Source organism: Panulirus ornatus, chromosome 53 (genome assembly GCF_036320965.1).
Source record: "Panulirus ornatus isolate Po-2019 chromosome 53, ASM3632096v1, whole genome shotgun sequence".
Classification (NCBI taxonomy): Eukaryota; Metazoa; Arthropoda; class Malacostraca; order Decapoda; family Palinuridae; genus Panulirus; species Panulirus ornatus.
In genome coordinates this window covers 11,101,927-11,120,640 of record NC_092276.1, presented here as the reverse complement: position 1 = coordinate 11,120,640, position 18,714 = coordinate 11,101,927, and the positions used below count along the sequence as shown (strand labels likewise).

Genomic DNA, 18,714 nt, shown 5'->3' with positions numbered 1-18,714 from the left:
CTCATGTCAACTTCACTGATGAGCTGTGATAATAATGAGGCACGACTGCCAGCCATACAATATACCTTATTCTATATTCCCAAAATCAAAAACAACTCGAAAGCCTAGACCAGTAGCTCCTACCAAGTTAAATGGCTCCCCTTCCTCTAAACGATCTACTCAGCTAGATACCCCATTGGCTAATAAAGGTTACTCCTCACTATTCTAAATGACCCATTGTCTCAATCCTTCACACCATCTAGGCCAAATGAGTGACAAATTCAGTGAAGAGAGAGCTGGTCTTTTGGAATTTCATGAAAGTTCATGGCACAATGTACGAAAGCAAGCACGTCTGCCCCTCACGAAAGAACCTCGAGAACTTAAGTGCTTGATACGTCAATTAGAGAAGACTTATAACTCAGAACGTGGGGGCCAATCTGAGCTTATGAGTACACATGTGGCTCTCTCGCCGCCAATTTTGTGGCACGTTTGAGCTTCGGGACGTCCATTTTATTTTCTCTCTCTCTGCTATGGCTGACTCCTTCTCATGCTCTGTAGGTAGCGTTTTTTAAGGCAAAGGTCTTTTACGAGAGCTTTAGGTGAGAGAGGCAGAGAGACTTGTTCAAGGTACTTTTTGGTTTTAGATCGTAAAAGCATAAGTACAACACGGTGGAATGAAGATGTAAGAAAGCTCGAGGGAGGAGAGGCATGTAATACTCATACTCATAAGAATGGAATCTTTACCAGATTAATGACAGTTTCTTGAGAAGCTGACACAATGCAAATAAGACACATTGGGAAAGCCAAATACAAAAACATCAGGCAAAGATTACGATAACACTGGCATGCAAACAAGACATTCTGACAAAGTTTCCTGAAATGCTGACACAATGCAAATAAAACACATTGGAAAAGCCAAATACAAAAACATCAGACAAAGATTACGATAACACTGGCATGCAAACAAGACATTCTTACAAAGAAATGAAATAGAAGTTGAAACTGAGAAAGACAAAGAAGAGGGCGAGGGGATGGGACACATATACTGCCACACACAGAATTTTCTTATCTCTCGCATATATTTCACTATCTCAGTATCATGAAGACCATCACAACGTCAAAAAGGCCATCTCAACGTCGAGAAGACCACCTCAACGTCAAGAAGACCATCTCCATGTCAAGAAGACCATTTCAACGTCAAGAAGACCATCTTCACGTCAAGAAGACCACCTCAACGTCAAGAAGACCATCTCAACGTCAAGAAGACCATTTCAACGTCAAGAAGACCATCTTCACGTCAAGAAGACCACCTCAACGTCAAGAAGACCATCTTCACGTCAAGAAGACCACCTCAACGTCAAGAAGACCATCTTCACGTCAAGAAGACCATCTCAACGTCAAGAAGACCATCTTCACGTCAAGAAGACCACCTCAACGTCAAGAAGACCTTGGTATCAGACACAAGTCCCTGTGCCCATAATCCATGTCCCATGTTTGTCCATCTGAAACATTACGTTTGTCCACAAGTTTTACGAGACTTCAAAGTTTGTTTTCCTCCCCGCACATTTTCTAGAGATATTTCCCTTACACATCAACTTTCCGTAGCTTAGCGTCCAACACACCATCACACACACACACACACACACACACACACACACACACACACACACACATGAAGGATACAGACACACAAACCAGTTAAGAAATTATTAGACTCCGTTGCTAATGGTTGGCTCCATCAAGAGCAGATGGGCCTCCTGTCGTTTGCCCGAGCAGAGGCCGGATAATAAAGGTCATGATGGCTTGTGTGCCTCGCAGACCCGCTGGCTGGCGGTGTGTTCACGTGGGAGAGAAGGCCATGGTCTGTGTGACTCACAGACATGCTGGATGTTGGTTTGGGTACGTAGGAGGGAGGGCGATGGTCCGTGTGACTCACAGACATGCTTGCTGGGAGTGTGGGTACGCAGGAGGGAGGGTGATGGGTCCGTGAGACTCACAGACATGCTGGCTGGCAGTGTGGGTACGCAGGAGGGAGGGTGATAGTCCGTGAGACTCACAGACATGGTGGTTAGCTGGTGTGGGTCCGTAGGAGAGAGAGAGGAGTAGTGGTTCCGTGGGCCTCACAGGGAACTGCTGGATGGTGTGGGTGCGAGAGAGAGAGAGAGAGAGAGAGAGAGAGAGAGAGAGAGAGAGAGAGAGAGAGAGAGAGAGAGAGAGAGAGAGAGAGAGAGGTGGCAGATAGGCCTGAGCAGCCGCACGTAACGGCTGTCGCATGTTGCGGCCGAGCAGGAGAACGAGTCTTATGGGGGTCATGGACCCACGGGCGGAGGGACCTCCTCCTCCTCCTCCTCCTCCTCCTCCTGCTGCTGCAGTGGTGTTGGTAGGATTAACAGGAGAGAGACACAAGGATGGACGAGACAGGAGAGAGACACAAGGATGGACGAGACAGGAGAGAGGCACAAGGATGGACGAGACAGGAGAGAGGCACAAGGATGGACGAGACAGGAGAGAGGCACAAGGATGGACGAGACAGGAGAGAGGCACAAGGATGGACGAGACAGGAGAGAGGCACAAGGATGGACGAGACAGGAGAGAGGCACAAGGATGGACGAGACAGGAGAGAGGCACAAGGATGGACGAGACAGGAGAGAGGCACAAGGGTGGACGAGACAGGAGAGAGGCACAAGGGTGGACGAGACGAGAGAGACAAAGGGATGGACGAGACGGGAAAGACATAAGGACAGGCGAGATGGGAAGGACACAAGGGTGGACGAGACGGGAGAGACATAAGGACATACGAGGCGGGAGGGACACAATGATGGACCAGACGGGAGAGACAAAGGGATGGACAAGACGGAAAAGACATAAGGACAGACGAGATGAGAAAAACACAAGGGTGGACGAGACGTGGGAGGGAGAGAGAGACACACACACACAGGCACACACGTTGGTACAAGTGAGAGAGGGAGGCAAACAAGAAGGGAGGCAAACAAGAAGGGAGGCAAACAAGAAGGGAGGCAAACAGAGAGAGAGGACAGGTGTTGGAAGTCAATCCTTCGGACGAACGGATATGATCAAAATCAATAAACTGACTCAAGAATTAAGATGTAATTAACCTGCCTGAGAAGCTATATCCTTCTCTCTCTCTCTCTCTCTCTCTCTCTCTCTCTCTCTCTCTCTCTCTCTCTCTCTCTCTCTTGGGATTACTATAAAGCTCCGAGGGATTTTATTCTCTTCCATTTGGCACATTTGGGAGAAATGTCCTGAGATGGGTTGGTTGATGAAGTTTGATTTTGATTCTTCCCCCCCTCCTCTCTCTCTCTCTCTCTCTCTCTCTCTCTCTCTCTCTCTCTCTCTCTCTCTCTCTCTATCTGATCATATCCTCTAATTGCTCCAAGCAATTTTGCTCACAGAAAAAGAGGGATAGAGAAATTTCCATGCATGAGTTTCCCCTCACCTCTCCCTACAGTACAGATGTATTTTGATCTGGTCGACCTTAAGCTGGGGATGAGTCCTCCACATAGCTGTGTGTCCTCCTCTTCCATTTACTCAGCATTTACTTCAGACTTAGGGCCCAAAGACCTACATATGAGTCAGTCCGTTGGTGTGGTGAGTGAGTGAGTCTGCATGAGAGGTGACGAGCGGTGGGGACCCCCAAGCGCTTGATTTGAGTCTGGTTTGAGTTATGAGCTGAGTATGGGGACTCAGAATACTCAACAATATGAGTCATAATCCTAGTAAGGTGAGGATGGGTCATTACACACACACACACACACACACAAACACACACAGGAGATGGGGCCCTGTTCAAGAGATGGGAAGAAAACGAGAGTCAAATTCCCTTTCACTGCAGGACAAAAAGGTAATTATAGTATAAGAAGGTAATTCATATATTTGCCTTAGGCTGAGAGTGTGTGTGTGCGCGGGGGCAACATGAGTCGTAAAACTGTCTTCCCGTGACATATGTATATATATATATATAGTAAATACAAATCTCTCTCTCTCTCTCTCTCTCTCTCTCTCTCTCTCTCTCTCTCTCTCTCTCTCTCTCTCTCTCTCTCTCTCACACACATACAGAAGGTACGCATCCCGTCTCAGGGATGACTCGATCCAGTCCCTAATACTCTAAGCCAATTCGGTAACGTTAGCAGAGAACATGTCGTCGAAAAATGCGGACCACGAGAAAACCAGAGGACATGCCAGCGACCAAAAGGAAAAAAAAGGAAAAAGAAATACGGAAAATAATTCTACGAATTACTTTTGTAGTATTGAATGAGTAGAGGAATTACATAAGCGGAGTAATGTGATTGTCATCACGGACAATGTACACACACGCACACACACACACACACACACACACACACACACACACACACACACACGGTGGAATGAGGTTGAAGACTTGAGCGTCCAAGCGTGAGTATGGTATACAATAAGCTTGGAATCCTCTCACTCACCCACATGAATTCACCATGAGTTGGTTGGGATGAGTAAGGTTGGGATGAGTAAAGTTGGGATGAGTAAGGTTGGGATGAGTAAGGTTGGGATGAGTAAAGTTGGGATGAGTAAGGTTGGGATGAGTAAAGTTGGGATGAGTAAAGTTGGGATGAGTAAGGTTGGGATGAGTAAAGTTGGGATGAGTAAGGTTGGGATGAGTAAGGTTGGGATGAGTAAAGTTGGGATGAGTAAGGTTGGGATGAGTAAGGTTGGGATGAGTAAAGTTGGGATGAGTAAGGTTGGGATGAGTAAAGTTGGGATGAGTAAGGTTGGGATGAGTAAAGTTGGGATGAGTAAAGTTGGGATGAGTAAGGTTGGGATGAGTAAGGTTGGGATGAGTAAAGTTGGGATACCACTCCACCGCCCTCATCTACTCATCATGAATCTAGCTAGCTACTTTCGCGAAGTTTGTGAACTCAGCCCTTACCCCACTACACCCTCATAAATTCATTACGAGTCTCGCTGGCTTTCGGTGAGGCTGGAAGCTTACTCACTCGACCTCAAGTATCGACCATACTTTGAGTCAAGCTGGGAACTCAGCCACACTATATAAGTCTGTCTGTGTTCACTCATCTTGGCCCCTGGCCATCTCTGACACCCCAGTGTGTCTGCTCAAACAAACGAGGAAAGGAAGACAAGGATATAACTACGTAAGGCAAAGGAATTTAAGGACGAAAGTTGTGTCAACAAGGATTAGCATTATCCTGCTCCATTCAAGTGTCCGTCTTAGAGGAAGGGAGGGAAGGTGGTGGGGAAACTGTGAGAGATTAAGGACGGTCAACTTACGATACATACCAATTACCTGCGGCTTAAGAAGCAAATGAGGCGCGGATGGAATCTGAATAATAGTGGTTTAGATCCCCCTTCACCTTGCGACCTGCTCTTCTACTCCATGATATAAACAGATTCACGTACAGAAAACAGGGTCAAAGCCGAAGCCATAGATATACGCTTCTCTTGCGGAAGCACAATAGAAACCACAGCAAAACAAGCAACAAGATAAAGGACTTAGAGAGCGTAGGAGGGTTGGTAGATTAAGTCAGTAAACAAGAGATATTCATAGACGTTCTCAGTTCATGGAATCCAAGTTCACACAATCAGACATCAGTGAGGGGATTGATTGTCTGCCCTTATACATCGAGCGAGGTAGGAGGAGGATCTCGGACCAGGCAGTGTGAGGAGAGATGGGAGTGAAATGATGATGATGGTGTGTCTTGGGCTAGAGGATAGGATGAGAGGGATAGTCTGATAGTCTAATGGTGGCTGGGGATGTCAAGAAACGAAGGGGGAGATTGAGAGAGAAAGAGAAAGAAAAGAGAGGATAGATATGTGATTAAAGAGAAGATAGTGAGAAATATGGTGATTAAAGAGAAGATAGTGAGAAATATGGTGATTAAAGAGAAGATAATGAGAAATATGGTGATTAAGAGAAGATAGTGAGAGATATGGTGGGTGATTAAAGAGAAGATAGTTAGAAATATGGTGATTAAAGAGAAGATAGTTAGAAATATGGTGATTAAAGAGAAGATAGTGAGAGATATGGTGATTAAAGAGGAGGCTGTGAAATAGACAGTGATCACAGAGGTGTTAGAAATTCTAGTCATCAAAGATGGTGAAAATATAGCGATCAAAGAGAAGCTATTTAGGACATGTTGATCAAAAAGAAAATAGTGAAAGGTATAGTGATTACGAGACAAGATAGAAAGAAAATTGGCCACAATGAGGTGGAAGAAAGACAAAATATAGCGACTGAAAAGAGAAAAAAATTGACAAAGGTAAAAAAAATAAGTAAAATTAGATGAAAGAAAGTCAAAGATGGAGGAAGGATTGATGAAAAAATGAAGACTTCAGTGCGTTCTGTGGCCCGAGATGGAACTTGGTCCATTAAACGAATACACATATATATATATATATATATATATATATATATATATATATATATATATATATATATATATATATATATATACATATATACACACACACGTTACTAAAGACCATCTCAGGTGTGCTGGTGGCTTATTTCCACCCCTAACGGATACTGAAAGATTTTTCTGCACCAGCATTGCCTAGAGGAACAAGTTCTGTCCAGGGCAAGTCCAATTAACCGACTTAATTACTACAAAAAGAGAACGACTGTTAAGCTATATTTGCCCAGGGATTCTCATGTTTAATATATATATATATATATATATATATATATATATATATATATATATATATATATATATATATATATATATATATATATATATATACGTATATATATATATATATATATATATATATATATATATATATATATATATATATATATACATATATATATATATATATATATATATACATATTATGGAAGATGGAAGGGACTAAAAATGGATATTGAGTGATTAGGGCTTGAATATGCAGGAGGGTGAAAGGCTAGCACAGGATAGAGTAAATTGGAATGTGGTATATATAGATCGATGTGCTGTAAGCGGCCTGAGCCAATACGTCAAACGTCAGGGGGAAACCATGTAGAGGTCTGTGGGGCCTGGCTGTGGATAGGAGGCTGTGGTTTCGGTGCACAGTACATGAAGTGCTAGAGAATGGATGGGAGCGAATGCGGAATTTTCCACGTCTGTTCCTCTCTTATCCAAAAGGGGAGCAGAGAAGGAGGGGGCCAAGTGAGAATATTCCCTCAAAGGCTCAGTCCTCTGTTCTTAGCGCTACCTCGCTAATGCGGGAAATGGCAAATAGTATGAAAAAAAAGGAATATATATATTTTTTTTCTTTCTTTCGTACTATTCGCCATTTCCCGCGATAGCGAGGTAGCGTTAAGAATAGAGGACTAGGCCTTTGAGGGAATATCCTCACCTGGCCCCCTTCTCAGCTCCTTCTTTTGGAAAATTGAAAAAAAACGAGAGGGGAGGATTTCCAGCCACCCACCCCCTCCCCTTTTAGTCGCCTTCTACGACACGCATGGAATTCGTGGGAAGTATTCTTTCTCCCCTATCCCCAGGGATATATATATATATATATATATATATATATATATATATATATATATATATATATATACATATATCACTCTCCTGATACTATGTCTGTCTGTTACTTTTTACTCGAACCTCCAAAGCAAACAGCAGTACAAGAGTTTTTGCCAAGAGGGAGCCGACGTCAAGAGGCGAAGGTATAAGAGAACGGTTCTCATTCGTGCCCTCACAGCTTTGCTCGTCTGGCCTTGTGAAGCTGATCTTTTCAAGTCATCACGCCACCGGAGACTTCACAGGAAGGTGGTTTATTTTGGGGCATGGACCTGGAAAATGACATGTCTTCAGTTTTCTCGTTTGGAAAAGAAAGAAAAAACTAAAAAACACTTTTTTTTTTTCTTCCCCTTAATTTTCGCCAAAAAGAAAATGTGAACACGGGTATAAAAGTGTCTTTTTTTTGTGAGTGAGTGAGTGCGTGTGTGTTTGTGTGTGTGTGCGTGTGTGTGTGTGTGTGTGTGTGTGTGTGTGTGTGTGTGTGTTTGGATGATTACTATTTGCGTGTTCCTAGATGGGTAGTTTTACTCGCGCGTTTCCTCGTCCCTTAAACCTGTACGTATGTACCATGTCCTTTATTTCTCTGTATGTACACACACACACACACACACACACACACACACACACACACACACGCATGCGCCCCAGCCGAAGCCACGAAACCATATATCAATCATTTCCAAGAGGAGGATGAACACCTGAGCTGGGTGTAGGTCGAGGGTCTATATATATATATATATATATATATATATATATATATATATATATATATATATATATATAAATTCCCCAAGACTGTTTACTCTTTCCCTTGCCTTGTCTTAGGGGAAAACCGCCATCTCAGATACTCGTTTGTGGGTTAAGTACTTTCTGTCTCTGTATATACATTATTCTCTCGCCCTCCCATCTTCTACCTCTTATCATCTACCTCCCATCTTCTACCTCTTATCATCTACCTCCCATCATCTACCTCTTATCATCTACCGTCCCATTATCTACTAATCAGGGCGAAAAGAGACCTTTCCGTCTACAATCACCACAAAAAAGCTTTACAGAAGTAGTTTAACATGTCTATAGATACCACGATAACTGACCTACGAAAAGAATACGATCCTTCTGTCCAGAACTCTCGCAAAAAAAAAGCCTTATAGAAGAGGTTCCTATGCCTTAAGATACCACGATGCTCGTCCTGCTGGGGTAAAAAGAAAAGATATTGCACTCTCCTCCAAAACGCTCAGTAATGCTGTTAAAAGCCCTTGATGCATCGGGGAGTAATGAGGGAATTGAGTATATTTCTCTAGTTATGATGGAGGAGAAGAGGAGGAGACAGTCGAGAAATTATTCCTTCATGCCTGTGTAGAAATGCACATCCTCCTCAAGTCGGGTGGGCTGTGCCGGTATTGGAAATATGATATAGTCAATATTCGCTCGTAATGTTAGGCAGTAAGTTTCCCATTCATGAGTCGGAGGACATCCTCGTATCGCACTGAGTCTGTTGTCTGTAATTCTGACCTTGTCGAGCTTGATAGAGACAGACTTTAAGATAAGATTATAAGGGTCGAGAAAGGACAACCTTATATCAAATAAAGGAAAGGAACGAGACTTCGAAATTCTTTAAAGTTTGCTGAATATGACATAACAAGAAGAGATCAGGTATACACCATTGAGATAGAAACAGCGACAAAAGAAAAAATAGCATCGAAAACCAGAGCTCTGATCATATCCTACCTAAACTGTAATACAAGATTCGATAAATGCAATGTAACCACAGGAAATATAATTCCATTTCCAAATTCTATCAACACCCCCTCACTGAGCCGCAGAGTATCATCAGTTCTCTGAGACAATGAGAGACATTCCACCCATCAGTCAGCTGAATTGTGTTTCTGTGATGACCACTTGTGTGTTACGGAGAGGACAAAACCACCCCTAAGAATCAAAACAAACCATGGGTGAAGGAGAAGATTGAAAGGCACTACACTGAGAAGAAAAAAATCAGAGAGAAAAAGTACTCGGAGAAACAGACATAGAAGGAACATTTATTCCACAATGACAGTCAACAATAAACACCAGAAAAACTCTCTCACACTGACCTGGGTCTGGGTTGGCTACCACACGTCCTTCACGACCCAGAAGCAGCAGATGGAGAAGGTACAGGAGGCTGGCGACAGTACCCCCTGAAGTCATAACGTGTGATCGAACTTCCTTGAGGAGAAGAAATAAAGGGGAATCAGCTTCGCTCACCAGCAGATCCACAGAGGTTGTTGGACGACCATCATCTACCCCGTGTTCTATGCTACGGTTCTTTCGACTTGGTGTCTTTTCAAGAACACTCCATATTATGGTTTAATGTCTCTGAAGTTATTGGAAACGACATATTATCTCACGGCTCACACAGTCCCCCCATTTTCTAATGCAAGGAACCTTTATGGAACGAGTTGATTCTTAAAAAAGAAAAGGTCACCATTAAAGTTCACGTCTCTGGTATTGTCACGAAGGTCCGAATGTCATTTTTCCGACCTTTTGTTCACTTTACTTCTCGTCTCAACTCGGAAAAAGACACGAAAAATGCTTGACTGGGACTGTAATAAAGCAGCCTTACCGCCACAAAATATAACAATCAGTTACCCATGATATAGTAAAGTTGTTACTTCACGACCCCGCCACAACATGGGGCGAGGTATACAAATCCATGACTTAATATTTCTCACAAACGTAACTGCCGACTCTGAAAAAAATCACAGTGGTAACTTTCTGTCTGCAGCGAATATATAGAAGTCTTTGTCACTGTAGTAGCTGTTGTTCATAACGTTTCGCACAGAGGAGTGTTCACTGTTGTTTTTACAACCTCCAGATATTATTGTTGGGGCGTGTGGATTTGGCAGTTAATTCTGCCACTGCAGCCACTGCTAATAGAAACAGAACCCCTCAGTACCTGCTAGTGTGATATTATCTCTTATCATCTGCTGATGAACACGAATCACTTCGTATCTGCCAGCAAGGCAAAGTCTCTCAGTATCTACTGACGAGGTAAAGTCTCTCAGTGTATCTGCTACCTTGGAAAAGTCTCGCTGTAGAGTTGAATCTCCTTTCATCTCATGAGGTCTCTTACGCGGCAATGACGTCAGAAGTGTGTCGTGTCGTGACTGGCTGCTTGGACTCCCAATAGACGATGACGTCAGAAGTGCTGGAGAGCCTCGATTGGTTGCTTGGCGTTCCAAGGCATGATGACGAGATCAGGGACGAGGGCTAAGGAATGTCGTGATTGGCTGCTTCAATGTAGGCAAAAGATTTTCTGTCGAGCCGTCGAAATCGCTCTTCCTTCTCAACTCTTTAAGGGTCATAGATTCGTAAACCTGAAAAAAAGATTGGAAACAGGAATTAGGTCATGAAGATTTGAATATCCTGTATTAATATAATAAACTAATGATGCTAATTATGACTACTAACACCACCGTGTTGTGGTGTTAGTTCTAACTAACGCTAAACAAACAAGGAAAACGATGGGGGGAGCTCCTTAACGAGGCTGTTGGCAACTTACCACCTACTAACTTAACTACATGCAGGCGGAATCCGGTAACGCCCATAAGTACATACTTATCTACTTCCTACCCATGGAAAATCCTCGAGGTTTATGGGGTTCCCGCAGCGCTCAGGAAGCCGGCCAATGCCACCGGAATAGACCAGAGCTCATAAAGTGAGGTGATGTTTCTATGTATATGAGGAGAGTACGAAGGAGTGCGGTGATGAGTCGGTGTCCTCAATTGTGGCAGTTGCATCGTAAGAACGAGGGTCTGGAGATAAGCTGAATTGTCGTCAGCAGTACTGTGTGGTAGGGGAAAAAGAATACTTCCCACGTATTCCCTGTGTGTTGTAGAAGGCGACTAAAAAGGAAGGGAGCAGGGGGGGGGGGGGGCTGGAAATCCTCCTCCCTCTTGTTTTTTAAATTTTCCAAAAGATGGAAAGGAGAAGGGGGCCAAGTGAGGATATTCCTTCAAAGGCTCAGTCCTCTGTTCTTAACGCCACCTCTCTGACGCGGGAAATGGCGAATATCTATGATAAAACATTATATATATATATATATATATATATATATATATATATATATATATATATATATATATATATATATATATATATATATATATATTCGGTTTACAAATGTGTCAGTTGATTGACTACCCACTATATAAATCTTCCGTTCCATTTATACTCCCAAACTCCAAAATTGCGAATTCTCGTATCCTTCGCTCGCTTCCTTCACTCTTGTAGCTATGAAGCGTCTTCTCGTGGCGAATATACAAGTGAGACATGTGAAGATCATCTGGGCAGGATGTGAAGTGAGTTGCAAGTCCTCTGCTCTGAATTCACCAGCATTTGTTCATGACGTGACTTGTCAAGACTTATCAGCATCAAGTGTACCTTTGTATATCCCATTATGATCCTGAAATTTGCATGATTCTAGGAAAGGTAAGATGGTGAAATCATCAGTATGATATAGATTTGTGACTTTGGGTTTTCTATGTATTCTCTTCTTTACGAATCTTTCCTCTTTGTTTTTTTTTTTTTTTTCCTTTCCCAGTCACTCATCTTCGTCGTCAGTGCGAACGTCAGCTACCATTAAACAACCATTCGAACTACGTGTGAACAACTGATTCAACTACCCATCAACCATCATGCCCAATTCAAGTCAGCAAGCACCTCGATTGTCATTCCACAATCAACCCAGCTAATCACTTGATGACTATCACAACTACCAGTCAATAGCAACCATATCAACTACCATTCAAAAACTACTGCAGTCATCAGTCAATTACCATCCCAGTCACCATCCACACTCCAGCCACCAGTCAACAACCATCCAAACAATCATGCCAACAACCAATCAACAACCATTCTAACTACCCTTCAGTACCCACCCACAACAACCATCCTAACAACCAATCAATAACCACCCTATTTACCAGATATCAACCATATAAGCTACCAATGAACAACCAATCTATCTACCAGTCAACAACTATTCCAGCCACCAGACAGCAACAGCATTCATTCGAAACTCACCTCACTCAACAGTCAACAACTACCCGGGTCACCAATCAACACCTACCTGACACCCCACTAGTCAATAACCTCTCCACTCCCTCGTCACTCAACACTCGACCACCACTTCAAACAACACTCACCACTCACCATCCTAACACACAATAAACACCAACTACGTGAGGGAAAAAAGTTTGGGGAGAAAAAGCATTTTTTTTCTCTCTAGATAGGGATATCCCTTAATCCAACTATTTAAAACTTTTTCTTTAAAATAGAGAAGGTAAGCCTCTACAAGAACCATCCTAATGAGGGATCATGCCTAAATGTACTGTCTTGAATATAATTCACTAGTTATATGAATGTAAACTTTTTGTGCATTTACACTGTAATGTAATGTAGCTGGGTAAAGGTAATTACTATTCTATCAGATGTAGCCACATTACGACTATCCTTCCAATAGGATTCACATCATAACTATACTAATGATAGAATTCACATCATAACTATTCTGATGATAGGATTCACATCATAACTATGCTAATGATAGAATTCACATCATAACTGTTCTGCTTATATACTTCACGTGATAGCTATAAAAGAATTCATATCATAACTATGCTGCTGATATATTTCACATAATACCTATGAACTCACATCATAACTGTTCTGCTTATATACTTCACGTGATAGCTATGAAAGAATGCACATCATAACTATGCAGATGATAGCATTCATATCATAACTATGCTCCTGATATATTTCATATAATAACTATGAACTCACATCATAACTATGCATATCATAGAATTCACCGCATAACTATGCTCCTGATATATTTCACATAATAACTATGATAGAATTCATATCATAACTATGTTGCTGATGTATCTTACATCATAACTATGATAGAATTCACATCGTAACTAACCCACATCACAACTACCCCGCGAATCTGACCTACACTGTGACTGTCATACAAATTACAGGCACATCATGATCGTTCTCTCTGAGGTATTCAGATCACAACCCCTTAGCTAATCGTAACCCATTTTCCATCTCCCATGCTAAACGTAGCCGCCTGATAACCCTCCAAGGAGTTCACTCTTCCAGAGTTCTTTTTTTTTAACCCTCCAGAATCTAACCCAACAAGTGAATCAGTCTTTGGAGGTTTACCCCCTCCAGATGTTAACCCTCCAAGGAGTTCACTCTTCCAGAGTTCTTTTTTTTAACCCTCCAGAATCTAACCCTACAAGTGAATCAGTCTTTGGAGGTTTACCCCCTCCAGATGTTAACCCTCCAAGGAGTTCACTCTTTCAGAGGTTTGCCCCACCAGAACTTAATTCCTCAATAAGTTGACTCCTTGACAAGAGCACACTACAAAGTTCTTTACTGGAACTGACGTTGCGTTTCCAGAGTTATATAGATGTGCTATTCCATTACGACTGACTCTATATAATTTCCTGGATTTCTTAGGACGATAGATACTCAAATTATTACAATAATCTATGATCATCCAACTGGTTGATACTCCTTTGTGCTACACTACACCTTTGTGCTACGCTACGTAGTACAGTTAAACGCTGGAGGTAACCTCAACATGGATCCTTGCTCGCTCTCTCTGGTTCCAGGTCTTTGTCCGTCTTCCAGTACAGCCGGCAGGGGACACACTCCTCCACCCTTCCAGGCCGCCCTCCGCAGAGCTGATAGACTTACTGCACTCGGGAGCATTGTGATCGTGTTCTCGTTCCTCCTCACCTTAGGTTATTGCTTTACACACGCGTAGACAGGATCAGCTTCAGAGGGAATCCTGGGTCTATCTCGCTGTCTGTAAGTCTCTGTCGGTCTCTGTCTGTCTAATTGTCCCTCTGTCTGTTTATCTGTGTATTTATCTATCTGCGGTTCTCTGTGTTTCTCTCGTGTTACGACCTGCCTTTCTGAGAATTTGATCACTGGCTATGAAGACAATGTAGATCTTCCCTGTTGTATATCTCATCTTAAAAAACAATATATATATATATATATATATATATATATATATATATATATATATATATATATATATATATATATATATATATACATATATATATATATATATATGTATATATATATATATATATATATATATATATATATATATATATATATATATATATATATATATATATATATATAATGTTATATACGTCTTTTGTGTGGAATTTCTCTTCATCTGTCAAGCATTGCACAAAACCCAGCAAACAACTGACGCTTTTAATGCCAATGCGGTTGTTGTTCAAGCTGCTGCAGATGCTATCAGTGTCAGGAACAGACGTATAATGGCCACATTCGCTCACATCCATTCTCTTGCTGTCACGTTATAAGGTACAGGAACAAGAGCCTCTATCCACAACCAGACCCCAAAGAACAGACCGTAACCGTGGATTCCACAGACCTCTTTCAAATGCCTTAGTGAAGTCTACTGACAGCACATCACTCCCTGTCTTCTAAAACACCTCTCACAGAGCATCTTTATGGACCCCACTCATATGCCTCCTCCAGATTAATGAGTGCCACACACAGGTCCTCTGCCTTTAATTCTCACGCGAAATTCCTCCAAGCAAACATCTGATCCACACATCCTATGCCACTCCTAAAGCCACATTGCTCTTCCTCAGTCTGATGTTCTGTGCAAACCATCACCCATGTCATTCTACCACCCTCCCAACCAAACAACTCAACACGTACACTCAAACTAACACATTTGTCATTCGAATATTAGCTCCTTTAATTCCAAATCTTAAGAATTAAAAGAAAAGGTAGAGAGGGTATCAAAGCAGTGCCCTCCCTGCCTCCGTATCTTTTTTGTCGCCCTCCATGACACGAAGGGAATTCCTGGAATGTACTATTTCTCCCCGATCCCTTGATGATGTGATGTGATGAAGTGATTATCACACGAAAAGTGCACTTGGAAACTTATTGTGTCTCATTTCCCCGTAGACTCATATTTGTGTGTGTGTGTGTGTGTGTGTGTGTGTGTGTGTGTGTGTGTGTGTGTGTGTATAAAGATACTTCAAGCTGTTCTGGAAACCATCGATCATGTCTGGGGCCGGCCACCTGGCATTTAAAACCCAAAGGGAATAATACCAGAGGAAGTCTTAATGGTGGAGATGTACGAGGTTGATATTGAGTTATTTCTCCAATACATCTGAACCCGGAGAAGATAAAGTCAGATTACTCGTAAGTATATTGGATGCAGCAGCCACATAAAATCGAGTTTAGATCGACACGTCCAGATGTTCCAGCGATTATTTTCTCGGCTGGAATGGCGTTGGCAGATGCTAGGTTGGATGATGGTACTGGATGGCGCACGCTAGGATTGACGTGAGCTGGAACGCATCCAGGTTTGTGCGCCTAAGATTGACGTGAGCTGGAAAGCATCCAGGTTTCGGGAGAGGGAGTTTATTACGTTCGTGCTTTGAACGCATCATACCTATGATCAACGACCAAGGGAGCGAAAGAAGGGAGTTAAGCAGGTGAATAAACACATCCAGGAAGACAGTGACTACGACTTCTAGGATAAAAAGTGTTTGACTTCATCGCGAGCGGAGGAAGATACGTTGTCAGGACCATTCCAGGAAGGAGTGTGAGCCCTTGAGTGAACGACACAATGCACCACGCTCCTTCACCGCTTCCTGCCATCATTTAACCACCACTGCATTGCTTGTGGGGTTATGACGAGACGGGATTTCGCCGATTCGTAAGAAAACGAGAATGAACTAAATTTTCCTCAAATCATGTAGGATCTTTGTGCGGAGCAACATTCCATTCTCTCCCTCCCCACGCCCCCACCCCCCCGTTTTATTCAATTCGTCAAAGCTGATCATAATGTCTCGTCTGTGGAATATATGTAAATTCCCCCCCCATTGCCGAGGTAAGATTTGTGCAGCCTCACAGATGGGTGAAGGAGGAAATAACCTCAGCAGCGACCTAGGTATGTTCTCCCGTTCCAGTTCCTGATTTGAGCACAGAATCAGAATGCAGGACCATCAATTCTATCTCCTCGAATGATAAACCTCCTCGAAATGTATGGATGGTTTTTACGACACTGAAGCTGGAAAATACTTGCCCCTCGAGAGAGGAATTCAAACCACTAGGTAAAGGAGGTACATTTCCTAGCATTATCCCTTCCATTATCAACGAAGAAAAGGAGTTAGAATTAGCTAGGCTGTGTGGGCTCGGCTGTGGGTGGATGCCTTCCTTCCTTCCTTCCTTCGTGCGTTCTATATTAACTTGATATCCCAAAGGCCATCACTGACTTTAGCCAATTTCATTGCCGCTTATTCCAGCCTCGTCTTTATTCCAGACACGTCCTTGATGTCCTATCTCTCAAGAGCGATCATATATACGAAACGAATCATACTACCTATGAAGAACAAAGCACACAAAATTTTCATAGCCACACCCAAAAAAGACACGTGACACATCAGTAGATACTTCATCTCACTAAGGGCTTTTAATCTCATTATATTATTGACCTTTCATCAATATTCTTGGCGAGTAGGGAACGCTCCATCCCCGCACCTTCTCCTATACAGCAAAGGATATGAAAAGTTAAAAAAAAAGCTGATATGAAGCTGAAGAATGAGTGTCATGTAAGCTTAAGTTTGCTATCCAGGGGATCTTACCACTTCGTAAATGCTATCATATAACTTTCCTTTTTTTCCTCTCCGAACCCCAACACACACACACACACATTAATGCACGATATTGAATTTTTTTTGCGTCCAGAAAGTAATACTGCAAATAACGTACCATCAGAACCCAACACACACACACACATTAATGTACGACAGTGATTTTTTGCGTCCAGAAAATAAAACTACAAATAACGTACCATCAGAACCCTACTTGACTATGAGGAAAAAAAATAATAACATCTTTAATGAGAGTTTTTACTGCTACTAATGCGCGAGGGAAGTGTTAAATCGAGGGAGGAACTTTATCTCGACCCTTAACAAGTAAAACGACTTTGTCTACAAATTACTGATAATTGGACAGGGAAAAGGTGAAATGGGTAAACAATAGACGATTCTGCAAAAGGAAAGTAAAGAGCCATAGCTCTATGGTGTAGGTGTGTGTGTATATATCGCTCCATATAAACAGATTCTGGTCCATCGTAATTAGATTTCAGTCTTATGTACGAGTCTTAAACCTAATTGAACGTCGGCCGAACATTTCATACTCAGAGTTTCACCAAAACCTGTGATGCACATAAGGAATCCAAAGCTTATTTCTTCTTTTATCTTGACTCAATAAACCAGCGAGGGAAACTTGAGTTATCTCCGTATTTCAAAATATACTAGCGAACGAAAATCCAGCCATTTCAGTGCTTAGCATCATCACTTTAAATCCTGTGTGTGTGTGTGTGTGTGTGTGTGTGTGTGTGTGTGTGTGTGTGTGTGTGTGTGTGTGTGTGCGTGTGTTTTCCATGACCTCTCGTCTACATACACTTCCCTGGCTACGAATGTCCTTCATGTATGCCATCATGGAGGACACACACAGACAGATAAATGACTAGCGTATCGACAGACAGAAAGAGAGATAAATAACTCGCGTATCGACAGACAGAGAGACAGATAAATGCCTCGCGTATCGTGTGGACAAGGGAGACAAGGGATTAAGTATACGCCAGACAGGTAGCGACAATGACCCAGACGTGAGCAAGACATTGACCCAATATTGATAGACATGATTCGAAAGTGAATCAGACTGGAGTGTGAAACGAATCAGACGTGACACATGGGACAGTAGACGACTGGCGCTGGTCATGAGCCATCAAAACGGCCAGACACGAGCCTGGATGAGCGTGAAGTATTGAAAACGATAACCAGGAACCTACAAGAAATTAAAAGGTTCTCCTCTCTCTCTCTCTCTCTCTCTCTCTCTCTCTCTCTCTCTCTCTCTCTCTCTCTCTCTCTCTACCTTCCCGGGGATATCTGAGACCTTGCCAAAAACTCTCCTCTTGATTTTCTCACTTCGTTACTCTTTTGGGAGTTATAGAGCAGAAGACTTAGATAAATGTGTTTATGTCTCTCTCTCTCTCTCTCTCTCTCTCTCTCTCTCTCTCTCTCTCTCTCTCTCTCTCTCCAAGTGCCTCGGAAAAAAGGACCGTGTCTGACGAAGGCAT

At 42.4% G+C, this 18,714-nt stretch overlaps 1 protein-coding gene across 5 annotated transcripts in view; it reads right to left on the bottom strand.

Moving 5' to 3' along the window:
• Positions 1-18,714, bottom strand: part of LOC139765235 (protogenin A-like) — a 140,580-nt gene that overhangs the window by 96,614 nt on the left and 25,252 nt on the right. For all 5 annotated transcript variants that reach the window (XM_071692574.1, XM_071692571.1, XM_071692570.1 and 2 more), the window contains exon 2: positions 9,596-10,858. In XM_071692574.1, the coding sequence (XP_071548675.1) occupies positions 9,596-9,689 (94 nt within the window). In that variant the 5' untranslated portion in view covers positions 9,690-10,858. The remainder of the gene's footprint in view (positions 1-9,595; positions 10,859-18,714) is intronic.